At 33.5% G+C, this 27718-nt stretch overlaps 1 protein-coding gene across 5 annotated transcripts in view; it reads left to right on the top strand.

Moving 5' to 3' along the window:
• The first annotated feature begins 2834 nt into the window (after nt 1-2834).
• The window catches only part of LOC140448596 (PRKCA-binding protein-like), a 39187-nt gene continuing 14303 nt past the window's right edge, over nt 2835-27718 (top strand). The window contains exons 1-5 of one of the 5 annotated variants that reach the window (XM_072541681.1): nt 2855-3002; nt 5374-5477; nt 7988-8060; nt 9436-9561; nt 23864-24104. In XM_072541681.1, the coding sequence (XP_072397782.1) occupies nt 8026-8060; nt 9436-9561; nt 23864-24104 (402 nt within the window). In that variant the 5' untranslated portion in view covers nt 2855-3002; nt 5374-5477; nt 7988-8025. Of the gene's footprint in view, nt 3003-5373; nt 5478-7987; nt 8061-9435; nt 9562-18318; nt 18338-23863; nt 24105-27718 lie in introns of those variants that run through there. The other 4 variants (XM_072541682.1, XM_072541678.1, XM_072541679.1 and 1 more) reach the window with 4 other exon arrangements.

The raw sequence follows: 27718 nt of genomic DNA, 5'->3' as shown, positions 1-27718 counted from the left end.
CTTTACTCCTGTCCTGTCCTTTGTGTGCAGTAAGCTCTGACCCTAATGACTTGCAGGCACTGACTCGGTCACTTATTAATTTTTAAACCCGTAGTGGATTTTATTCCCCATCCAGATCTAAGCACTTTAAAGATTAACCATCTGAATAGTTGGTAACTAATTCAAAGAATAAGGAGTCACTTTTGAAAAAGATGGTCTAAAGAGTATATCCATTCTCTTCGAGAGAGATCCAAATGGCATAGTCCTAATCCATCTCTCACTAAAGGTTCTCTAGTCATAAAAAATAAACAACAGCCTCCTCTTCGCTGGCAATTGCCCAAAATCACTGAGTTGCATTGCGGCACTGGCGGCATTGTACTGATTATACACGTTGTTAGTCTGAGGACAACTTCAAATGGCATCCTACAACGTCCGGTGGTAAAGATCTGCCCACTACCTATTTGTTAACAACTATCTTAGTTTTCTATTATTATATTGATAGTTTAATGTTCGTTATAACTTACTTAGTTATCTTATTTTTATTATTCTAGCTTATGATGTGGTTTTAGTTATATTGCATCTTTTAATGGAAGAAGCTTTTTGGGACGATTTTTGGGATGCCACTTCATTCAAAGCTTTTACAGGAATTAAAGAATCATCCCCCTTATTTGTTCTGTTACTCGTAGGTGTTTGGCATTTGTCTGAATTCTTTTAAATGAACGGAGACAGAAGATGGTTTTTCATTTTCCCTAGGTCCTTGCGCCAATTCTTCATCAGATGTGGGCCCTGATGAAGAGCCCACAGAAAAGAAGAAGCTCTGATGTGGGATCATTGGGCTTGTTAAAGTTCGCCCGTGTCTTTTTCACCGGACTGGTGGTGATTGAGTGGATTCTTCATCTGATGTGCATTTTTTCACTTTCTGCTGACAATGATCTTACAGCATCTGTAATAAAAAATATATAAAATAATATTTTTAGTTAGAATTGTTTCAATAAACGTGTTTCTATTATTCAGGTAACCCTAGGTAAAATGAGTGGAATGAAGTGATAAATGGAATTGAAGTATTGTAATGCTGGCACTGGTAGATCGTAACTATAATTTTACGTTTATTGATATTGGGAGTTACGACAGCAGTTCAGATGGTGAAATATTTGTTAAGTCGTCTCTTCGAAAAGCCATTGAGGAAAATGTATTGTACCAACCTGAGGGATCTGTTATATTAGAAGATGAAGTAATTGCACTCAAGCTGTATTTAATGAAGCCCTATCCTTGATTTAGGGGGAGACGTATAGTAAAAAATGCGTTTGGAATCATTTCAGTCCGTTTTCGTGTATTCAGATCCCCAATATCATTACTTGCTCCTCACACAGTAGTAAAAGCAATAAAAGCTGCATATGGTTTACACAACTGGATACGAAAAGTGGAAAACGATACGAGAGTGCAGATATGATAGTGAAGAAGAGGATAATGAAACAAGACGTATAATTCCTGGAAATTGGCGCAGTGTAAACTCAAATGGTCTAGTTGATTTAGGAGCAATTTTGCAGCGAAACTATTTGCCTGAAGCTCGGCAAAGAAGAGAAGACTTTGCCAAATATTTTATAGGGGCAGGTGCAGTCGATTGGCAGTATGATAGAATAGAGAAAACACTCCAAAAATACATAAGCATCTCTTTAATTTTGTTATGTGTAGAAATTAAGGGAACAATAAAACTTACCACATTAGGTTCTAACTCATTTTATTCCACATTATATGTTAAAAAACTATCAGCTGCGAAAAACCAGACAAGTTTCGGTTTATTCACATTTTTGGCACCCATTCCAGTTCCCATATACTTCATTGTTTGGGCAACTCCTTGAATATATATACATCTTTTGCTTCTAATTTTCTAATAGTATTTTAAGAGTAAGAAGTCCAAATAAGGGCAGCAGCAATTCTTCAGCATGGTAGCTCTTCGCTTTGTTTTGAAAATTGGGAGACGTTGTTTTTTCCATAAACATGGAAACCTTTTGTATTTTTTCACTAAATTTACTATATCAAATTGTCGGCGGCTCATTCTACTGTTTTTTGCACTTTTTACAATTATTTTAATACTTTAATACTGTGAAAATCACGTACCACGTGCAATTTATATAAACAGCAACGACAAACTATCATGAAAGTTTTGTCGAATTATCTAGTAACGCGAGACAGTGCGAGCACCGTGCGAGAGTACTTTCGGGACAGAATGATAGCTACTATCGGGTTATTTACATCAAAAATCACCTTAGTGGTCTGTGTTTTACATGATGATAGTTCTCCATAATTCATGTGACAGTTAGTTACTATCACCGACAGCTATTATCAGCGTGAAAACGAGCTAATCTGTTTACTGGGAATATACTACGGTGTTTGAAATATACCATTTTTTAATTCAATTGTATTTAGTACATAAAAAGCATCTATTATAAGTCATTGTCCACTCTCTATTTATTTACAATCTTAAAATATATTTAAAATAGTTTAAAACAAGTTATTACCAATATTTTTAGCGCCATCTAATGTCTATAAAAATATTATATATTTTATAATCACAGTTAACCAGATATGTTTATAGCTTAAGTTATTGTACGTTATATTATCAAATTAATTAAAATGTTTAACTATATTATTGCTTAAGTTAAAACGTGCTATACCAACACATACCTATATATTTAATTTAATATAGCAATACTGCAGGTTTGTCATATTACAGACTTCTAACATTTCAACTTATCACTTGATACTCTCCACAACAGATGTCACGACAAAGTAAATTCAAAATGAAATCGATAACTGACGCCTGCGTCTCGACGCATGACGTTTCTGTCATGTACCACAAGTGATAAAAGTTATCAAATTTATTGGTTTGTTTGTTTATCTTTGTACCTAGTTCCGGTAATTATTTAATAAAATAGTTTATTTCCGCCAGGTTAAGTAGCTTTTATTACTAGATAGAGTATGTTGGATCTAGAATTTGACTATTTTTTTGAAGAAGATAAAATGTAAGTAGTTGTAAAAGTTTAATATTGATTACCACGCTTTTTTAATTATATGTAGTAAGGTTATTGTACTAAATAAGGTAAATACTCGAGACATTCAGAGTAACGTTGATAATTCATTTGATATTGATTTCCGTTCTTTTAAGATAAAATAATTGTTATTTCACGACGAATTCGTTAATCTAAATATTTCTATTTCTTAAAAGAAATTTATATTTTAACTTGCTCATGCATTAAGAATTAATGCTTCTGTAAAAATCCATTTATTGTCTCTTCTCCGTCGATATGTTATGTATTTTCTCTCTAACATATTTTCTGTATTGCATTGTCATTAGAGATTTTAACTAATTTACTATTTTAAATTTTTGCTTAGTTAGTATATAAGTACTGTTTTGATTTAAAGCCATTTATCAGCTTTTAAGTAAGTATACTCTATTCACTCAACCCAGTCCCAACTGTCTAGTATATCTGTTAATTAAGTTTTTGCCATGTTGGTCAAACTTTAACATCGACTGGAAATGGCTGGAAGTTACTACACATTTTGCTCATCCTATCGCTCTACAACCCAATTCAACCCCTGGCCTCCCTTAGCAAACCTCTTCATTTGTTACGGTCTGTAGCAATTCTGCTCCATGATCGACTGCCAAAGAGATTTCTTGCGTCCTCATCCGCATTATCCTCCCATCGCTTTCTCGTCCTTCCAATCGGTCTCTTCCCCTGCATTCTTGCATTCAACAGGTTTTTTTTTGGAGCCTGTATTCTTCCATCCTAAATACATGGCCTGACCATTGAAGACGCTATATTATCAACTGTCAGGTTGGGTCATGTTTCTCTCTACGATCGACTTTGTACAATGATTTTAATCTTTTTTGTGTTTATTGGCAGACCTATTTGTTTTATCAGATTTATTGATAAGTGTGTTGTTTTTACCTTCTGATGTTTTTCTAAGTACGTATTCAAGTGCTAAATTAAAAATGTTGATGCCAACGTATCACCCTGTTTTAACCCTTATATTATTTGAAATGAGTCTATCATCTCATGTTGTATCTGTACCTGAGCCACTGTGTCTGTTATCGTGATTCGGATGAGCCTAACTAGTTTGGATAATATTTAAAATTAACTATGTCACGTTCCCAAGATTTGCTTAAGACCTGCTTAACCGTGAATAGTTGATCGATGGTTGATCTTTCTTGCCTGAATCCTGCTTAATATTCTCCGATGATCTCTGCGAGAGGTTGTAGTCTATGGTTACGTATGCCTACTACTGCTAAATATTTTATATACACAACACAGGAAGTAGTTTTGCTATAGTTTTTGACAGAGGCGTTGTTTATCGCCCTTTTTATGAATTGGGCATATGATACTCTTATTCCACTTTTTTAGCATTTTCTCTTATTTCTGTATTCTGTGTATGAACTCATATATCCTTTTCGGTATTTCTCTTCCCCCCAACTTGAACAATTCTGCGAGTGTTCCATTACATTTAGGGGCCTTGTTATTTTTTTGGAGTTTGATTGCCCTTTCGTTGGCCAATAGCTCATATTCTGTGTATTCTATATTATCATTGTAAGAGTTTTCGGTCAGCAGTTTTTCAAAATATGTTTTCCAAGTTTCTTTAATTTCTTTAGTGCTCCAGTTATTTCACCGTTTATATTCCTGCACAGATTAGTTTTTGGTTTATAACCTTGTTTTATTGTTTGATAAATTTTTATGTATTTTGTGTTTTGTCTTCTCTAAGTTTATTTCTATATCTATTAGTTGTTTGTTTATGTGTTTTCTCTTTTCTTTTCTACACACTTTATCAGCTGTTTGTCTTTTGTTTTCAAATACCGTTTTCTTTCTCTAGTTCGTCTATTGTTCATCTTTCCTTTCTTCCATTCTTAGTGGTTTGAGCCGTAGCATTCATTTGTCTACTTTTTACGTCCAGAATGCTTGTTGCTGATCGTTTTTCTATTAATACGTGGTCTATTTGGTTCACAAAATCTCCAGATGTTGTGATTTAATTAAATTTAAATTTTCGGTACTTCTTAAAATCTACATGTTTCGAAAAAAAAAAAAATAATAAATAGTGGAAAAACCCATGAAAATTTTTGCCGACGGGCACTCTAACTATATGCACACTCTTTATGTGAACTATTATAGTATAATTTGGCATAAACAGTCAATACTCCATACTTGACCGATAAATACGGGTAAAAATAAATTAAGTAGGTACTACGCTGCCATTTTGTTATGTATGTGATATTCAAATTATTTTAATCACTTAAATGACCTCATTACAACAAAATTTACCTTTTCCAAATTTAGTACAATAACTACACGTTTTGTATAACTTGAGTTAAACATTTATTTATATACTTTTGTTTTTCTGTAGTGCCTAAGTAAATTAATTTGATCTGTCTAAATGTACCAGTACTTTTATACAGAAATGTATCCAATGGCATATTACTACCCTACGTTTTATCATGAGGATCGCATGTAATGTAACTTTTAGATTTTTCGCTGCTTAAACTGCACGTAATATTATTGTTCTAACAAGGCTATTTGCTTTTTTACTAATTACTGCTTATGCTTGCCATATATTTCTTTTATTGATTCTATTTATACATTTATATAATTATATCATATAATAACAAATGGGCATATTACTAGGACTTGTAGAGGTTTTAATATTGTTTCTTGTTATGTATTATTCACCAAGAAAAAACAAGCATTATTTGCAGTCTGTTCTAAAAGCTTAATTATACAGTGAGGAGCAAAATTATGGAATAAATTCATTTTTCGATAATAGGCTACCTTGGTGACACATTCCGAAGCAGTTGGATTTTTTTTTAATTTTTGGCATTAACAGACTTTTTAGTCCCGGATTTGATAATTCCATTATCATATAGAATATCCAAAAATACCATTTTTTAAATAGGACACCCTGTATATTTTTTCACATTCCGCATATGTGGAGCAATACGTGTTGGTGAGATATTCATATTTGAGAAGTCTTCAAATGATAAATACCTCAATGTTAGATGTCACTATAGTTTCGCAGATAGTTTTTCAATATATTGTGCTACTCTCTGAACAAAAATTTTAATCTGTTAATCAGACACCCGTAAACAGTTTTTGTAATTTTCTGGATCTTTGGTTAAAAGTTCTGTTTTTCAGAAGTTTATCTGAAGCGCCAAATTTCTGTCTACTGGTTTTCCACACGGCTAATCCCGACACCCTACACGGATTCCAAATTTCTTTTCTTCGATTGACATATAACTATTGTGGAAACAACCATGAGATAACAGAATTGAGAGGAATATTGTAGTGCAAGCTTTACAATGAAAGTGGAGTGCCAAAATTTTACTTGCCTTTACTGGCGTGCAAATGAGACTGGCGTGGCTACTGGCGCCAACGAATCAATGTATTTATATAAACTCGCCTTTAGTCAAACTTTAGCGAAAATATCTGAGTTGCATTAAGAATTAATAGTCGGTGATTACCATCGCAGATTAGCTTTTTGTCAATGGTCTCAGCAGCAAGTGCATAATATGACCGATTTTTTTTGATTATGTACTTTTTGAAGATGGGGCTTCATTTCATAAATATAGAACAGTGAATCGACATAATTTTCATTACTATGCATTAAGCAATTCCTACTTTATTAACAGTCATAGTTAAACTATGTAGGTGGTCTATATATGTTTGGGTGGTATTGTTTGGCACCATATAATTGGTCTATATTTTTTTGACGATCGTATGAGTAGTGCTATACAGTGTTAGTCAAAAGTCCGTTTCCCCCCTCGTATCTTTTGAACGGGTATACTTATAATAGTAAACTTTGAAGGGAGGTAATAAACAAACGTAGGCTTCTTAACTAGTCATAACAAGTGACGTAATAGTGACAGATGACGTTACAGCGCCACTGTGACAGATAATTTCAAATAGGACCTTATGGCAAGTGATACCTCGTTTGAAAGTGTTATTTTCAATACTAACCTAACAGGTGAAGTGTAGGTATCTGAAGATGTTACAAAATGCAATTGAACCGTAAATACTTGAAATTCTGCAGGATAATCCACATGAATTCGAAAACTTGGAAATAACGTTTCAACAAGATGGTGTTCCTGCACACCATTATCGTGAAGTAAGACGTTACCTAGATAAGGAATATCGTGGTAGATGTATTGGACGACGAGGTACGATAGAATGGCCAGATTGGTCACCGGACCTCACACCATTAGATTTTTTTCTGTGGGGATACTTGAAATCTAAAGTTTACGATACAGCACCCGACAATATTGACATTTTGAAACAACGAATTGTTGAAAAATGTAAAGAAATTTCCCCCGACACATTTGAATGAGTAAGACAAGAGTTTAGAAATAAGATGCATTACTCTCAGGAAGTAGATAGAGCACATTTTGTACCCTTACTATAAGAACTGGTTGTTAAATATTTATTAATTAAATGAGAAGCTACAATTTTAGTATTTATTTAATTTATTCATTAAAATGAGCTTAAACTTCCCATTTAAAATTATCTGTCACAGTGGCGCTGTAACGTCATCTGTCACTATTACGTCACTCGTTGAGAAGCCTACGTGTGTTTATGACCTCCCTCCAAATTTCACTATTATAACAATAACCGTTCAAAAGATACGAGGGGGTGAATGGACTTTTGACTAGCACTGTATATCTGGATCTTCTGAGTAATAATTTGTAAAAGGTTCCACTTAATATTCGACAAAGAATGTGGTTTGTACACGACGGTGCTTAAGTTCATCACACTGCTCTTATTCACAGTCATCTAAATAATATCTGTTGGGTATGGCTATGACTATGATGAATTTTGATCTCTTGAAGGAGAAGAATTCTGAAGAGAATTAAAAATAAATGACCCTTACCAAAAAATTTAACTTGTTAGTTATCCTTAGAATAGGATGCAGTAAATTAGGTAGGTTTTATAACTAATTGTCTTTTATTATCTAATAGTTGACATTTTAGATAAGCGTTGGAATAACAGTTAAATCTATTATTACAAGATGACAACGCCCGATAACGAAGATTTACTGAAGTTGTAAGTATTAGTGTTTCTTTAGAAAGACAGTCTTGATAAAAAATAATAATAAAAACAAATCAACACTAATAGTGCCACATATTTTAATATCACTACCGTTTGTCAAGCAATAATCTTAATAATGTTTGTATAAAGTGTATATTAGACTATAGTTTTTAAATAAATTATAGTCCAGAGAAATAAGATAAACAATTACCCCGTTACCAATAAGTGCTACGCATTTGAACTCATGGGGTATTAGCCCATTTTTTTCGAGGCTGTCAGCTTCCTTATTTCCTGCAATTCCCTTGTGACCTGGTACCCACATCAAAGACTTTTGTCCTTTGAGTATCTCGGTTAAGACAATCTTGGGCATTATTGTCTATAGAATGTATTTCTGCCTGAAAGGTAATTGAGGCGTTTCCAAGAGATTTGGATAGCCTGAAATTGGGCTCAGTAACTCCCACTCCGTCCCCTTTCATCTATCTGAGATCCATCCGTACACCATACCAGTGAACCATCTTTTAATTTCCGTTTAACTTCTTCACCCATTTGGTGGTTTTTATGAACACAAACGGTGTTCTGAAATCGAATTTGACTGGCATGGCATCTGTCAGCCTGTTCTTAGAATCCAATGGAATTTCTTTTCAAGATTTTTGGGTGGCCAACTAAATCTCCAGGTTTTATTATTTGTGTCTGTCGCAGTTCTAAGGCGGTAGTTACTGCCTCCCTCCTTATGCCAGGGAAGATGGTTCAGCATCGCCTATAAAGTTGCAGTGGTGCATGTTGACATTGCCCCTGTAATTACCAGACAAGCTAGCCGCTGCACTTTTTACAGCAAATTATAAACATAAACGAAAGGTTAAACACTACAAAATTTACCATTACACAATTTAAAGTGGCAAAATATTCTGTTTAGTTTTTTACAAATTTTTACGTAAAGGGTAGTTTTTAAGGGTTAAAAAATAGTTATAAACTATAAAATACATTTCTATGTGAGAAACAAATCTTGATTTAATATACTTACACATAATTTAGATTTAAATAACGCTTATATCTGCTATTTTTTTTGTAAAAATGGACAGTTTTCATCCTTTAAAAACAAAGATCACCTATTCTAGTCATATCAATTTTGAAGAGGAAGGCACGATAAGCTTAGTTGCAAAATTTCATCTAAATTCTTCTTTAGAATTCGGGAGTTTTTGCAATATTTTACCTTGAGTGAAACTAGTATAATTTTTGTGTGTTATGTTATTTGTCACATTACTACAAATTACTTTATTTTAATTAATTTGTCCTATATTTTGTTGATACGTGATATATATATATATATATATATATATATATATATATATATATATATATATATAATCTTTCTTATTTTTTTTGTTGTTAGTTTGGAAAAAAATGAAGATGCATCTTCGTCGGAACAACCCACAGAAGTATATTTGGATACTCCAGAATTGGAAGTTATCCAATTTGATTTGACACTTGTTGACAAATATCATCGAGAAAATACAATGTAAGTTATAATAAAATAAAGTATTTTTCTAGAAAGAGTTTTATTTTTTAATGGATGGAAAAAAGTTTTTTAACATAAATAAATATGACGATATTTTAATTAAATTAAAGTAAAGGTTATTAAAACGGTTTTGTTTTACTTTAACGTCTAGCTAAATTGACCTGTCAGGCCTTGAAGACCCCTGTCTTCCACAAACTTGATATATTTCTTTTTATTTTTTCTTGTTCCTTGCTTTTTCTCTTCCATCTATCAAGCCTATTTCTGCCAAGTCTTGTTTTACTACTTCCAACCATTTGGTCTTTAGACTTCCTATTTTTACTCATTTTTACCTCCTCCAGTCAGTATTGTTTTAACATTTCGGTTCTATGGCATTCATATAATGTGAGCCATCTAGCTCTGTAGGCTAGTATTTTCGCTGTAATAATTTCTTTTTTATAAATACTCATTATTTCTTTATTTTTTTCGTCTCTGCAAATATTCTCTGCCGACTGTATTCCTTCGAATATTTTTCTAAACACTTTTATTTTCCAGATTTCCACTTCCTTTTTTCCTACTGGTTCATAATTCACATTCCGCTGGCATATATTATCGTGGGTCTGTTTACTGTCTCTTAGACTTATCACCGCACTGCTCCCTTCGATCTTTTGTCTATCTCTTTTTCTTCTTTTCCTGTGTTCATTATAGTTACTCCAAGTACTCAAATTCTGTCACGTTTCTTCTTCATCTTCTTGCTGATTCTTATTTCCCTAAGTTCTTTTCCTTGATGTGTATTTAACAAATAGTTGAACTATTTCGCTTATCTGTTTAATTTTTCTGTAGTTTACTCCTATAAGAAATTCTTCTTTCTTTCTGCAATACTTTTTATTATTATTTTTAGTTTTTCTGTTGTTTACCTCTTTGTGTATGTAGGTTTCTTCTATGTTTCCAAATGCTTTTCTAGCTGTTTTTTAACTATTCTTCCAGCAACACAGTTTTTAATCTATTTTGAGTATTTTCGTAGTTTTGCCTTGTCTCTTCTTTCCAAAGCATTTCTATCAAACCAATTTTGACGTCTTTTTATGTGCACTCTTCCTATACCAGTACTTCCAAAATGGCTGTCGGTATAGTCTGCCGTTTTTTATCTATTTCCTGTTTGACTGAATTTTCTAGCCTTTTATTTATTTTTTCCTCTAGTCTTTTACCACCTGTTTCTCTTAAAGGCGCTCTAGCTGGTAATTTAATTGGTCTCTAACAGGTTTTGGAAATATTGGTAATTCATGTTTTAACTTTTTTATTACTAGTGTATGGCCACTCTTGTTATCTGTTTTTTACTTTTCCATCGAGGAAAGGCCATTTTACCTAATGAATATCTTTATGATCAAAACTTGTGCTTGCCATTTTTATTTTATTGTCTGTAGAAAATTTGATCAACTTTTTCCTATTTTCGTTTGATTTAATATGCAAAATTTAGCCCCCTGTTATTCTTCTATATATTTCCTCTTTTTCGACTTTGGTATGCATGTCTCCAATGATTATTTTTATATCACATTTCTGTATACTTCCTATTAGGGTGCTAATTTTCGCAGAACTCTGTATTTGTTTCTAAATATTTATCTTCAGCGAGCGCATGTACGTTGATGATACTTTTCTTTTTATACTTTCCTTTTACTATCAAGTAATATATTCAATCTGCTTGAAAATTTACGACTGCTTTGTTTACTTCCTCAGATACCATAAATCCCACTCCATAATATATCTTGATCCCCCCCCACTCTTAAACAGAGTGCTTTTTCCTATTTGTATTATTTCATTTCCCAGCAAGGGTATCTATTGTATAATTTTACATTATTGGGTCCCAGTATAAAAAATAAAAAAGCTTACATAGAAGTAAAGACTTCTACTAACTTCGACTACTAACGACTTCTAAAGTAATTATCATTTTGACACTACACACTCTTGCCCGTCGGTAACGTCATTGCTCGAATGCAGAATTGATTTATTGACTCTATTCATGCAGTTAACTTGTTCTACTAGCTACTAATTTAATTTTCACAATTAAATTTAATTTAATTCACCTTATTAACTTAATTCATTCACTTTAATTTTAATTATTACAACAACATAATTCTTCAAAACGGATTATTTCACAACACAATATCCTGATTGAGCTATTGTTTGAGTGTCCGCCAAAAATCCACTTTTGGCTGTCTTGAAGACCTGTAATTTTAACAAAAATTGACTTCCTTCCCGACTTAGTCAGTTAGCTGGTTCTAATAGTCGGACAAAGTTGTCCCCCTTTCGAACAAGGAAGATATATATATGTTTCATTTTAAATTTTATAAGGTCGACCTAGTATCATTACAATATTAAAATTAACCATGATTTTCATGTAATATAAGCATTTCTATAAGTATTTTGCACATGTTTTGTAATTCAACAGTCAAAATTTTACCTTATGTTTTTATCATTTTAAAGTGGAAATATACTTTCAAGTTTTTCACTGATTAATCCTTTTGGATGATTTTACAATTATTTTTTAATAAAAGTTTTTTTTAACTATGGTATACAGCCAACCACTGAAATTTTTCCCTTTTACTTTGTATAAAAAATAACTTTTTTCCATTCATAAATGCTAATTGCTAGATGATTTTAGTATCAAGAGCTTTTAGCACTAAACACTTGAACTTTTAGTAAGAATAGTTTTCCTAGATATATAGAAAATTGTATTGCTACAGATGGGTTTTTGTAAGTGGAAATTATATTTTCAAAAAACGTAAAAAACTCGTAGTAGTATAGTTTTAGTATAGTGAAAACATAAAGTTGCAACTTTACACCATTTGGATTTAAACAAACATAAGAGAACACTTTGTTTTTCAATATACACTAACACGCACTTTTCACAAGTTACAAAAAGGCACATTGAATGGCTTTAGATGCTTTAAAATATTTAGTAAAGTTATATATTATGTAATTTAAAGATTTATGAATATGAACTAAAAAACTAAACTATATTTCGTTATAAAAATTCATCAAAATGGAAAGTAAACTAAATTAGATTGGGACGTAGTTGGAGTTGCAGAGATTAGAAGGAATGGAGAAAGCCTATCCACTTTAAAATTCAGTCATATTTGCTATTATGTAGAAAAGAACGATGAAAATGGAAGTATAGGGTCCTTCAGTAATAAAAAATAAGCTGAGAATCATAACGTATATCCTGGAATTCCGACCGTATTCTTAAAATTCCTTGGACTTTAAAGTCTCAAAAGAAGAAGTGTTAAGACGAATTGGTCACGGCAGAAAGCTTATGAACACAATTAACATAAGAATAACATCGTACCTGGGCCACATACTTCGAAATGATAAATACTCTTTTCTACACGTCATCATACATGGAAGAGTAGAGGAAAGAAAAGGCTTGAGAATAAAGAAGAAATCTTGGCAGAGGGATATCAAAGATTGGACTTACCTTAGTGTTGAACAGATATTTCAGGTTACAAAAGATAGGAAAGCGTTTAACCTTCGTTAGAAGATGGCGCAATAAGAAGAATGTCCTAAAAGTTTTGGAACAAATTATTTATCGGAGTTTTTTTATTGAAGGTATTTATTTATACACATTTAATCTGTATTCACGAACCAGTCTCTTCGTTGACATTACAATCTAACTTTTTTGCTCTACTCACCAATCTCTGATCTCTGTGCAATAAATATACGTGGTCTTTTATTTTTTTTTGTCTTTTCCAGTCTATATGCTTGTTTCCCTCATTTTAGAAGTATTTTTGATAAGTTGGGTTCATCGTTTTTGCTTTTTGTATATTTACAAAACATTTAGTTTATAACCATGGGTCTGAAGAAGAAGATGATATCTATTGAATTAAAGAGTGAACTTATAGAAAAACATGAGCAAGGTGTGCGAGTAATTGACTTAACAAGGATGTAAGGGCGTAGCACATCAATGATATGTACTGTGCTTAAACAGAAGGAGTTGATAAAGGGTATAACGCTAGCCAAGGGAATTACAATAATTCCTTAGGTCCATACCTCCCCATGAAAAGATGGAGAAACTGCTGATAGTGTGGGTGACCGAGAAGCAGCTTTAAGGGAACCTTGACACAAAGCATCACGTGGCAGATGGCAGGAACGGTTTACGGTGGTTAGCTGAAGCAGATCCCACACACTTTCACAAACGAAGAATCAAAAGACTCGTTTAAAGCCAAAGCTAGTTTGACAACTTTAGAAAAAGGACTGGCATTCAGTTTGTCGTCAGGCATGGTGAGGCAGCAAGTTCGGATGTGAAAGCACCTAAGGCTTACAGTAAAAAGTTTTCCAAACTGATAGAACCCTAGGGATACTTCCCACAGCAAGTCTTAAACTGTGACGAAACAGGACTTTTCTGGTAAAAGACAATGTCAGGTTATAAACCCATGAAGGATAGTTTAACTGTAGCACTTTACGCCAATGCAAGTGGCAACTTGCAAAATCAAGCCTCTGCTAATATACCATTCGGAAAATTCCAGAGCCTTAAACTCACATTAGAGTTTAAAAGAAAAACTGTTAGTTATGTGGAGTACAAATCCGAACGCGTGGGTCACCAGGAAATTTTTTGTGGCGTGGATAAACCTGGTGTTTCGCCCTTCTGTTAAAAAAAATATCTACAGGAAAACAACCTACTTGCCCTTCTTGTCCTCGAAAATGCCCCTGCTTACATACCAAATCTCGGAGATGATTTACTCGAATCGTTCAAGTTTATAAAGGTTCTCCACCTACCACTAAATACTACTATTTTTAACGGAATGGTATCCTAATACTAGATGATTTCTAATTTAAAAAAGTTGTACCCTAAGCACATTTTATGGCGCTGCTTTGAGATGACAGAGAACACAAACTTTACCTTCGAGAGTTTTGAAAAGACCACTGTAACATCGTGATATGCCTATGAATTATTGATTAGGTCTGGCTAGGTGTTACAATGATTATTTTAACCTCTGTATGGACAAATTTGTGGCCTGAGGCTGTAGCTGAAAGGGCTCTCGACAAATTGGAACCCGAAGTGTTAATCTTAGAGGAGATTGTTTCTTTGGAAAAATCCATGGGTATGGAGGTAAATACGAGAGATATGAACAAACTCGTCGACGAATAGAAGCTGAGAACCGAGGAGATACGCCAGCTACATTCGTAACAACATACGGTGGTTCAACAAAAAATTGGTTTTGACGAGGAGCCAGAGGTGGGATAGGTTACGTGTACAAGAGGTATAAAGCAAATCTTGTAAATATGGGAGAAAGTTATAGAGTTCGTGGACAAAAATTAACCTGAAAAAGTTGTAATTCCTGAAAACGAGGAAGAAACAAACCTTGGTCAGTTTTTTTGAACGATCTGCAGGTGAAGACCACAGGTGAAGAATGCATAAATGACATTTCAGTTAATTTCAATGGGGAAAATTGCTTTGACATACGAGTAAGGTTACGGAACGAATTAAACTCCAGGGAAAACTTGAGGTACCACTGAACTTGTAAAATTATAACCCGTTACCCGAAAAAGATTATTTAAGTCTATGCACCAACATTGGATCACACCGATGAAGAAATAGACCAGCGTTACAATAACTTATATACAGCTGTTAGAAAAGGCCACGAACATTTCATGATAATATATGATGATTTTAAGATCAAAAACGAGATCGACTTTATTATCACAGACAACAAACACGCAGTTAAATATGTTATACTACTTAATCAATTTTCGGTCGCAAGCAATCATAGAATAGTTCGAAAATGTATATAAACTCGCTGTCTTTGCTGTTTCTAAAATTTCTTCTGGAATTTAATTTTCTGTGTCAGATAAATAAAAAATTTTAATTGATATTTTTACATTTGTGGACATTTGCGAAACAAGTTTGACAAACAACAAATTAAAAATCAACTGTTACTTCATACTAAGTCGCAACGTTGTTATACATGTTGTTAACACTTGTAACGAAATCAAGGCAGACTTTATTATCAAACAGCGATTGGAAAGAAAAAATAATGATCGGAAAAAGTTTCTGGCGGTCCTCGACGTCCAGTTTTCGGTTTTGACCGGCTAAACGTTATTTTCTGGACAAAAAATTGTCCAGAAAATGTATATTTTCTGGTCGATCTTAAAAAATATGTTTTTATATTACCCTGTATGAGGTACAATTACTGTTGCATAATACTATTACGATCATATTGGAACTTTCTTTTATAAATGCATACAATAGTGTTTAATTTAAACTAGCTGAAAGCACTTCAGCATTCGTCTTTAGTCACGGATAAGCCTAATTAAAGACCGTTAACGTATTATAAACGTGAGAAAAAATGTCGTTGGGTTATAAAACAACTTCATCAAAGAAGTTTCTGATTACATTTCATTAACAAACTTGCTTGAAAGTTGTTCAGGTTTTAATTAAATTTTAACTACACTCGGATTATGAGTTGGTTGATTAATTATGTGTCGTATGCTTTTTTTGATGAACTGTAGCAGAAAACTTTAGCTTCTGGAAAACGAAAAGAGCCCTTTTCAATGTCATTATATCCAATTTTTACTACATAGTAAAATGTTCTGTCGAGATAGTTGAGAATACGACACAAGAATTAATTTGGCTTATGTGTTGTAGACTTGTGGAACTTAAAGCTGTTTTAATTGAAAATTATGTTTTATGTAGCAGACTATCCGATTCTTTTTTTTTAAACATTTATAATACTTGCTCTATAATTTTTTCGACTATTTTTCTCATGTTACCATCATTATTACTATGTTTATTATAATATTATTATAAATTCTTTCATCTAATCTCTCCATCGTATTTTCATTCTGTCATTCATCTTCTTTTTCTTCTTCCTACTTTATAAATAGGCAAAATGCCTGTTTTACTTCGGTTTTTAGCCTCAATTGACGTTGTCTGACCATCTTTTCCTCGGTCGTCCCAATGATCTTCTTGCATTTGGAGATTTGTCTCTTGCTATTCGTCCTATTCTATTTTCTGTCATTCTTTCGATGTGTTGATTTTACTCCACTTTTCTTCTTTTGGTCCACGCGTTTATTTCCTCTATACCACATCTCGCTCGTATTTCCTCTCTTCTTACTCTGTCTCTTAGAGTTTGGTTTATTATTTTTCGTAAGACTTTCATTTCTGTTGTTTCCAGTAGTCTTTGTGTTTTCGCCGTATCTGCTCTTGTTTCCGCTGTGTACGTCATTATCGGTCTTATTGTTGATTTATATATCCTGGTTTTCGTTTCCGTTGTGAGGTATTCGTTTCTCCAGATTGTGTTGTTGAGACATCCTGCTGCTCTGTTTGCCATGCTCCCTTGTTTTTGTAGTTCTTTTTCCACTTTTCCGTAGCTTGACAGTTTTATTCCCAAGTATTCAGTTTTCATAACTTGTTCTATTATTTTGTTATTTACGACTAGTTTACATCGTCTCGGTTCCGCTGATATCACTAATGCTTTAGTTTTCTCTGTTGCGATCTCCATGTTGAATATGAGCGCCGTATCTTCGAATTCTTTAAATAATCTTTGTAGGTCATCTTCATTTTCGGCTGTTATTATGGCGTCGTCGGCGTAGCATATTATCCTTATTTTCTTTTCTCCCATTCTATATTCTTTTCTTCTTTTAACTTTCTTTATGATTTCATCCATTATCAGATTAAATATTAATGGGCTCAGCGAATCTTAGCGAATCCACTGATATTCCCTTTTCATATAATAAATGTATCGCGTCCCGAATTCTCACTCTATCAAACGCTTTCTTCAAATCTATCATACACATTATATATGCTGGTTTGTTGTATTCCAGCGACTTTTCTTTTATTTGTCTTATTACAAAAACTGCATCCGTGCATGATCTTCCTGTCCGAAATCCTTGCTGTTCCTCTTGCAGAGATATTCGTTCGTTTATTTTTGTCGCTATTATTCTTCTTGTCAATTTTAGTGTTGTATTTAATAGATTTATTGCTCGATAATTATTGGGGTCTTTCTTATCTCCTTTTTTGAAGAACATCGCCATGATCACTCTCCTCCATTCATCTGGTATTCTGTTCGTGGTGATTATTTTATTAATAAGAAGTTGCAGTTGTTGTACAAGGTGATCACCTCCATATTTTAAGAGTTCATTTGGTATTTGATCTTTTCCTGGTGACTTTCTGTTTTTTAATTTGTTTATTCCTTCTTTCACATCGTTTTGGGAGATTTCGCTCTTTTCCTCAGTTATTATATTTGACGTTTCTGGTAAAGGTTCTTCGTTTTGTTTTTTAAACATTTTTGTCAGGAAGGCCACCCATATATCCTCTTGTATGTATTCTATTTCAACTAGTTCTTTCATTTCGCTTCCTTGTTGTCTTATGAAGCGCCATACTTGTTTCTGTTGTCCGGAATTTTTTTAGAGGAATGAGGAAAATATGTTTTCCAATGGATGAATAGAATCATAGTTTGAAACTCCCATGTATAGTGCCAAAAATGATGATAACGTAAAGATAAGAAGGCTTCAAACAAAAAGATTTTTAAGTTTGGATATCAGCGGATAGATATCTTCACTATAATAAGATTGAATTTTTTAAGAATATAAATCCTAAATCTTATGTAATATAAATTTCCATAAATTCGATATCGGGATCAAGATGTGCGTAACAATTTCGTACGCAGTGTTATCAAAACATTTTTTTATTTTTATTTTAAAATGTTTAATATGTTATATAGTTAATTTATGACCATATTTTTTCAATAAAGTTTAGGTAATTGGGCAACTGAAATTACTATTGCAATATCGGATGATGTTGATGTAGGTAATGTATATCTTATGATTCTACGTCATTGTGTAAATACCATAGAATATTATTTGTTTAGAATGCTTGGCTTGTATTGCTGTATAATGCATCTGCTTTAAACATTTGTATCATTATAAACTTCTGGGCAAAATTAACACACAAATAAACTTAAATAATTTTTAATTTTTTTTTAAATAGTTTATAAAAGGTATATAATTAAAAAGACTCTTTCGGGCTACATCACAGAACGTTTTCGACTAAAAAGCTCATCATCAGTGTATTATTACCAGGTATACATGAGTCATGTCACCAAATATCTACGTAAAAACCCTTAAAAAGTTAAAAAATTTGTAATGTGTTGCATTATTCTTGAAAACATGTTGTGATGTTAAAGTATATAACAGATCCCTGCATGGCAACAGGGCAGACCTTGTCTGAGGGTCAGCAACAACCCCCATTAGGAGTGTTACGTTGATATGCAGGGTATCTGTTTAATACTTTAAGATCACAACATATGTTCAGCAATATTGTAACACATAACAAATTTTGTAACTTTTTAAGGGTTTTTACACAGATATTTATTAGCTTGACTCATGTATACCTGGTAATAACACACTGATGATGAACTTTTTAGTCCGAAAACATTCTGTGATGTATTTCGAAAAGCTCTTTTAGTTATATACCTTTTATAAAGCATCTTTAAATAGAACTTTTGTAATTCATGGTATACAACTAACTAAAAGAATTTCATCTTCCTTGTGGATTTTAAATAACTAAATTATTTTCGGAGAATATCAGCCAGTCTTAAATTGTTTTATCCACTTGTCTGTGATTGTTTATAGCTTTAAGTCGTAAGTAATTACATTTTGTTTTCACGATATTCTCATAATTTTTAGTGGGTTATGGTCTAGAAATACAGCAATATAAAAGTAATCCTCACAAGTCATTAGGAAATTCGAGTTAAACTGCATAATTGAAAATGGTGGCTCATAAGAAAAACAACACAATTGCATTTTTAAGTACGGTTTCTTCTTTGCTGTTTGAATTTATGAGTTGTGATTTATTATATATGTTTTCCAACTCCTTATTTGTTACTGAAACAGCAGAAAATGACCAGCCCTCAAAACATCTGGATTAAACGGATGTATGCCAGATTTTTAACACTTTAACTGCCATGTACCATATATGGACATAGGCAATTTTAGTTCTGTGCCATATGTACAATGTACATATAATGGACGCCGATTTTATCAGCGTTTTAGCCATGTGTCCATGGCTGGTACACATTTACAGTGTATTTAAATAGGAATATCATTGAGCCTGGCGTAGAACCAAAGAATATAGACGCTTAGTCTATATTCTTTGGTAGAACTATGACATTTAAAAATATCGTGGATTTTTTTAATTTTTAAAGGTATAAGAGATATTAAAAACAAAATTAAATACACATCAACTTTTTTTTTATTTTTATGATAGCACATGATATTATATAATCAAAAGTACATAGAATGTAGCATTTTTTAACTAGAAAATTAAGTACTGAGAGTCAGTTTTGTTGTAAATGTTTTAGTTATATTTTTGAGAAAACATGGTTGGCAAAGAAACATTCTAAACACACAAACGGTCTGTCTTCACTTCCGATGCATACACATTTTACTCGCTTTGTGTTTTTTTACAGCATAAATTCGACCATATAGTTCAGAGTTTTTTTGCAAAAATCGTGCATCTGCCTCTTTTATTCAAAGTATTTGAGTAAGTTTATGTTTGGTTTGAACTTGTACAGAAAGGGGTATATTACTACATTAAAGAAGTTGCATGCACACATTTTCTTTGAATTGTGTAACTGACATTTTGCTTTGGTTGATGTTATTGAAAATAATTAGAGCATTCACCAATGAAGTACCAGTTATCATCTCAAATGCCACTTTTCTGTACCATTTGACAGACTTTCGTAAGCAGTTTGAGTAAGGTGTCTTTTGATCTGACATGTCCGCAAACGCTTTTGCGTATTGTACTCGACAATGCCTGCAGGTTTTCTTTTAGGACCTTCCTTATGCGTTACTTCTATCATATCGTCTCTATGTTTTGTAGACAGAAAAAGTACGTCTCTCTTGTCATGCCATTACATAACTACAATATCATTTTTTTTGTTTGACAATGATCTCCCCTTTCTTGAGTTTGGCTTCTACAACATCTTTGGGAAGATTTGTTCGGTTTTTCTCAACGTTTCAATAAGATGAGTGGATCTAGTTTTTAGATTTAGCCAGGTTAACTGATGTATACCAGTTGTCCGTAATAAGAGTCCTACCCTGATCCAATAAAGGTTTAATCATTAACATAACTACTCTTTCAGCAACTGGTTGTCCAATAATTTTTTCTTTACCGCAATATATTTTAATTGTGTGGGTATAGCCTTCTAATAAACAAATTTTAAACAGCTTTATTCCAAACTTATGACGTTTTCCTTCCGACTTTTTACTGTCGAAAAGATAACTTGCCTCTGAATGGGATCATAGTTTCATCAATGCAAACAGTTGAGCCTGGAATCATACATCGATGAAATTAGCGTTCATTTCATTGACCAGACATTGAATTTTATGAAGTCTGTAATTTCCAGAACATTCGTTATTGTTTGCTAGATGAAACATGCGCAAGAGCAATTCGAACCGATTTTGGGGCATGTATTTAGCAATATCACTTTTATACAATGAAATTTTGTGCCAGTAATCAGCTTATGACAGCTTTGAGTCAGTCTCATCCAAAGAAGGACCGCTATGAATGTACGCATTTCAGTGTAGTTAGTCTCTTTCCAATAATTAAAACGTGACTCCTTCGTAATTGTTTCATTTACTAGTCCAGTAAGAATTTGTTGCTCTACATACTTATTTGTTTTGAGGACAATCATATTTATAACATCTTCAGAGACAAACAGTTCAAAGAATAACAGTTCATTCTTATTAGCCATTTCGTTTTTCAAATGGCTTTTCAGGAATGCCAAAGTTCAAAGGACAATCAAAAATTCGAAAATTTCTGTAAACAGGTCCCCAGTTTGATTCTTGTAAAGAATTTTCTTCTGATCTAAGAGTATCTGCCAAAAAATCATCATCTTGAGTCAAAGAACTGTCTGATTCTTCCTCCATTACTCGAGATGACTGAACACGGGATGGTCCTGCAAAAGTATTGGGTTTCACGTCTCCTTATTTTCAGATAATGCTTACTCTATCTATGCGCAAATCAAAGTTTTGTGTCAATTTAAATGATATATTTGTAATATGTAAAACAAACGTAAATTCGTTTGTGTGAAGCCAATCTAATAGTAAAAAAAATTGGATTATACAAACTAAAATTTTATTTAAGATTTTAGTTAACAAACCTTTTCTAAAAATTTTCGCTTGTTTTTCGCTATAGGTTCATTGTCGGATTCAGTCGTCAACGCTGAATCTATATTATATGTAGGATCCAAATCGGAATTCGAATAATCAAAAAAATTATCACTCATGTTAATTTTTATAAACTCGTTGTTAGTTGTTTGTTATTGTGCGCCATATTAACTTTTTTCAATCGTGAAGTCGACGATATACTCCCATTGGAAGTAAATAACAAACTAAAACATCTTACACGTGTCACTCTCTTACTGGAAAGATAACAGACTATTTGACCTTCAGTGTCCGTCTGTGGTACACATGGCCTGCAACTAGACATTAGTAACAATTTCACAATCGCAGGCCGCGTGAACCATATGAGGACACAGCAATTTTTACAAAAATAACCGAAAAACAAATCCGATTTTATGGTTTTTGCTAAAAATAAACACGAATAGAGTAATTAAGAAGAAAAGAATATTTTGGCCCAGAAGACTCGGTACAAAATTAACTCTGAATTTACATGCCAGTTAAAGTGTTAAAAAGAACTTTGAAAATAAATTGCATTAGATGGATTCGCCGCCTTGAGATATGCATTATTAAAAAGTTTTGTCACTTAGAAGTAAGTAACAGTCCATACAGGGTTATCTCTAGTCCATTTTTGTATTTTCATATTATAAAAAAATTGTAGTGGTGCAAAAAAGCCAACATCAAGGGGTTGGACGCTATGGGAACAATGTGGCGGAAGACAAAATAGAATAATTCCATTTTCCTAACTATATTCCGGTACTTCCAACATCTTGTGACTACTGTCTCCATCAAGAATAAATGGGATTTTATTTTCGTTCCATGCTTTAACGTGCACCACTTGACAAATGACATGAGCCACTTGACAAATGTTTATGTATTCATCCAGCCATTGTCCCTAAAATACTACACTGCGTACAGGTGCGTCATTCATTAGCTCAGCTTTAAATCGTTTCCGAGGATAAATAAAGGCAGGAGGAACGAATGTTCCTATGGCGTTTATACACCAGCTGTATAATTTTGACCACGTTCAGCGCTGCTAATAATTTTAATTCCTTCCTTTGTTTGCAAGAATTTTGAGAAGCTTTGAAGAGACTGTGCGCATACCAGTCTCGTCTACATTGTAGATATTTTCAGCAAAAAACGGATATTTTTTCCATAACTTCACCAATAGGACTGAAAAACATTCTAATGTTTTCTTTATTGAAAGTATGTGCTCTTGCGATATAAATCTGCTCAGGAGCTATTATCTATGGGTTCCTTGCAAGAAACCCTTTCAGCCAATTTCTACCAGTAATGTTTTTTTCTTTATTAAATCGCTGGTTAATTTTATGTTTCCTTGCTATTTGAAAAACAAGCGTTCTTAAATTCTTAAATTAACAACATGCTTCGCTATTTCGGTTTCAACTTGGACATTAAATGTAGGCTTCCAGCTAAATATCCTTTGATACTGCCTTAATCAATTTTAAACCTTCTACGCGCTGTAGTTCGAGGTACTTTAAAGGTTTTTTCTGCTGTTGTATAACCCATTGTTTTATTTCGTAAAGTTTCTAGGCTTGCACCATGTTTTATTCATCCCACTGCTGTCTATTTTTTGAATTATTCTGAAATTAAAAGAGTAGATTATTTATTACATCTATTTATATGGTGGCTCATATTCTTATGATGGCTCTAGGGCCATCCTAGGTATAGTAGCCTGGGACCATCATAGGTAAAATGTAACACAAAAACACTAAAAACTTTTAAAAAATATAATCTTAAAACGTTTACAACGTAAACGTAAATTCGTTTACAAACTAAGCGGTCCATGTCGAAAGCATACAGTGAATAAATTAGGCAACCAGAGATACATGCCAAAAAATAAAGTATGTATCTGTGCCAACACAGGTACATTGCCATCAAAGGTCATTTTCACTGCTAGGGGTTTCATTAGTATTTTTTTTAAATTCATTTTAGTTTGTTCATTTTGTCCAGGAGTTTATATTATGCCATTTAGTTTAGGAAACGTTATTTATATATCATAATCGATATACAACAAGTTCCAGAATTTTCATTTTATGTTTGCCGTGATTTTTAAAACCTTGTATATTATCAACCGTACACAAATAACTTATTTTTGCCAATCGCTATATTAATCATGTAATTTAATTTAAAGGGGAATGACGGTGACGTCTGGAAGTGTCACTATAAGAAAAGATGATAATAACTTGATCGGTATCAGCATTGGTGGCGGGTCACCTTTATGTCCTTGTTTATATATTGTCCAAATTTTTGACAACACCGCCGCAGCAAAAGATGGAACCTTGCAATCAGGAGATGAATTGGTTTCCGTGAACGGTCAGTCTGTAAAAGGAAAAACAAAAGTAGAAGTAGCGAAAATGATTCAAGCTGCAAAGGTAGGTTTTGAACTTTAGCGATTTATACAAATATTTGGCTGCTGCTCTTTTTACTGATTACCTACTGCTTTACCTTAAAAATATGAGTAACAAAAATTTCATTGATTGTTTAATAATGAAAAAAAATTGTAAATTAACTGTGTGCTGCAGTGTAAAAGAATTGCTATGTACAGCAAAAACTAAGATTATGGATAAAGGTTTCCTTTATGAGTAAAATCAATATATTGGGGTTATGGAAGAAACTGATAGATTCCATGTGAAAGTAGGATTACACCAGGTCACTGTACTTGATCCTTATTTATTCTCATTAATGGTTGATCAGATAATAGAGAAATTACCCTCTTGTGGAAAAAGGTTTAAAACTTAGAAGAAGCGCAGACACTTTAAAATATTACGTTAAAGATAAAGTTGATAAAGCGCGTAATGTGTTCTCTGACTGCGGACTAGAGCAAGAATGTTTGTTATGGCAAAGAACCGGCAATTTATAGGGATTTTTTGCAAGTGAGGACTTAAAGATATTTTTTTATGGTTTTCTAGTTTGTAGATTTAAAAGCAACAAATTGTTTTTAATGACCGACTATTAAGGAACTTTTTAGTAAAAATAGAACAATAAAAAATACAGGTGTGTGGTTTATGGCTTATAGTTTCGTAAATTCAACAGCAATAAAATATTTTACCAGCTAATAAAATCTTTTAGTGAGAATAGAACATGCAGATATCGAATTAAACTGTATATTTTGTATCTAGGGATAGGCGCCAGAGATAGAAATAGAGTTAGAGATAGAGGTAGAAAATTTGAGAGATTTATGAGGTAATAAAAATTTACATTTAAGACTTTTAATAAAACTCGAATTTTTTGTCGATAAGTAAATATTTCAAAGCAATACAGTGCAGAGTCGTACTCTGTATTATTAAAAATATCTTTATCGAGAAAGAAATATGCAGAGCAGTATTAAGAAATATGTTAGGGCTGTAACATAACTCTCCCAACCTGAATGGGAATATAACTTGATTATGGGTCGGGCAAGAAGACCTCATGTAGCAGTTCAAATCTTGGCTGTGCAAAAATATTTATCTGACTCAGGAAAAACTTCTGGCTTCTAACTTCTATTACTCTGACAGTGGGCTATTATAGAGGTACATAATTTTCAGTTTTTAGTTTAGTTCATTTTTTCTGATATTTTCATTTAACTTAGACCATTTAGTCGGCTATGTAATTGACTAAGGTATTCGATAGACTTACGGGAATAGCAGAGTATAGGACACTTAAGACCATCCCGTCCACTTCCACTCTGACGTCATAAGCCCCGCCCATTGACGTCACACGCAACGCCTACCGCCCAATGAGAACGAAGCCCCGCCTACCGGCTTCACAAAGGCCGGCCCTGCAAAATGACCTCCGCTTCTTTTTTTCGGTCCGTCAATTTTTCTTGTTTTTCAGCTGTCATCTGTCAATTCTTCTTCTTCTTTTCAGTAGGTAATGTTTTCATTTAACTTAGACCATTTAGTCGGCTATGTAATTGGCTAAGGTATTCGATAGACTTAAGGGAATAGCAGAGTATAGGACACTTAAGACCAGCCCGTCCACTTCCACTCTGACGTCATAAGCCCCGCCCATTGACGTCACACGCAACGCCTACCGCCCAATGAGAACGAAGCCCCACCTACCGGCTTCACAAAGACCGGCCCTGCAAAATGACCTCCTCTTTTTTTTTCCGTCCGTCAATTTTTCTTGTTTTTCAGCTGTCATCTGTCAATTCTTCTTCTTCTTTTCAGTAGGTAATGTCAACTGTCAATTATTCTTTTTTTCGGTCTGTAAATTCTTCTTCTTTTCGGTGTTGCCAATTATTCTTTGTATCAGCAACTGTCAGCCGTCATTTTAATTGTTAAATCTTTTTCTTTTTGTCGAGCCATCTGCCAAGTCTTTTTCTATTCTATCTGTCAATTCTCCTTCTTATCAGCAACTGTTAGCTGTAATTTCAATTATTAAATATTTCTCTTTGCGTCGACTGTCAATTATTCTTCTTAGCAGCTGTCATTTCAACTGTCAAATCTACTTTTTTGCGTCGATCGACTGTCAAGCCATCCAACTATCAAATGAGATAGGGTGCTATGGATGATAATAATAATAAATGTACAAGATGTTGAAGAAGAAGAAGGCCTTACAACATATGAAATATCATGAAACGACGCGGGGCATATAACACAAGCATGACATACATATTTTGCTGTTTAACGATTTGAGTCTGTGACACGTGTGGAAACTGTCACGAGCTGCATACTCTATTTTATATACGACGAACACGACTAAAAAAACTGACATTGTACATAGATCTCCGGTAAGAATATATGTTGGTCATAGACGGTTCTTCGATAGCCATCAGGCAACAATTTTCCTTGATCATGTTTATAAAAATATACAGAGTGCACGGTATATACGATTTCATTGACTTACTTCTTTTGACGTGACAACGTCTTAAATTAGGTTGTGGCTCGGAGTCACTCATGAAAAAGTGTAACGCCCGCTCACGTCTGTTACGATGAGTCACCGAACGAGAGAGAGGCCCGCCGGACCGGCGAATGCCTTGCGTCTCTCTCCCACTCAAACATGATCGGTCCGCTGTGCGCGCAGCACTAGAGAATTAGGCGCGTTGAATCGGTGCGTGCTTGTGTCTCTGTCTTTCTCGAGCGTTCTTGGCGTTGGAAAACCGAGAAAGCGTCATAATACAAGTTCACACGTGTGGTTAAAGTATCGTCAGCTGTGTCTGTAGTGAAAATGTGGAGTGCTTAGATTCGTTATTTACAACAACTACAACAATAAAGGTAAATAATTGTACACTAATATTTCATTATCGTAAACTATGATTGATTGATCAATTGTTAGATTGACACAAAAGTTGAGAAACTGAGTTTATAGGTTATGTCATACTATTGACAAATGTTGATAGTGTTAAGTAAATTATTAATGTCATTCAATTCCTTGTTCCTATTGTGCAATTTAATAATATTCATATCAATAAATATTCTACCGAGAAAAAGACGTTGTCACGTAAAATCTTCGCCCGTAAAACCGACTTTACAGGCAACCGATTTTTTTGATTTCTATTAAATCTGTAACGTTGTTTCGAAAGAAGAGTACTAAGGCGAATCTATGAAGCAGTAAATGGTAATGGAGTGTGGAGAAGACGATACAACTTCGAACTTTATAGAATATATCAGGAAATTTATAGAATATCGTAAAACATATTAAGATAGGACGTCTGAGATGGATAGGGCATGTAATGCGGATGAAACAAAATGACCCGGCTAGAAAAACGCTCCTTGATAGACCCGTTGGTCAGAGAAGAAGAGGAAGACCCAGAACAAGGTTCCTTGATTACATCGATAAAGACACGAGAAATATGGGAATACGTGCTTAGCATAGAAAGGCAATGGATAGGGACGTCTGGAACTTAAGGGAGCTTAAGGAAATGGTTTGAATGCAGTAGTGTAGAACTTTTTAGAGCGGTAGTCAACAGAGTCCGCATAGCCATGATGATTTCCAACCTTCGATAGAAGATGGAACTTAAAGAAGAAGAAGTGACGTCTGGAGAGAAATGCTTGAGGAGGCTAGG

The sequence above is a fragment of the Diabrotica undecimpunctata genome, chromosome 8 (genome assembly GCF_040954645.1).
Source record: "Diabrotica undecimpunctata isolate CICGRU chromosome 8, icDiaUnde3, whole genome shotgun sequence".
NCBI classification, from domain to species: Eukaryota; Metazoa; Arthropoda; class Insecta; order Coleoptera; family Chrysomelidae; genus Diabrotica; species Diabrotica undecimpunctata.
Note: the sequence above shows the minus strand (reverse complement) of the source record. Positions and strands in the feature narration are given on the sequence as shown.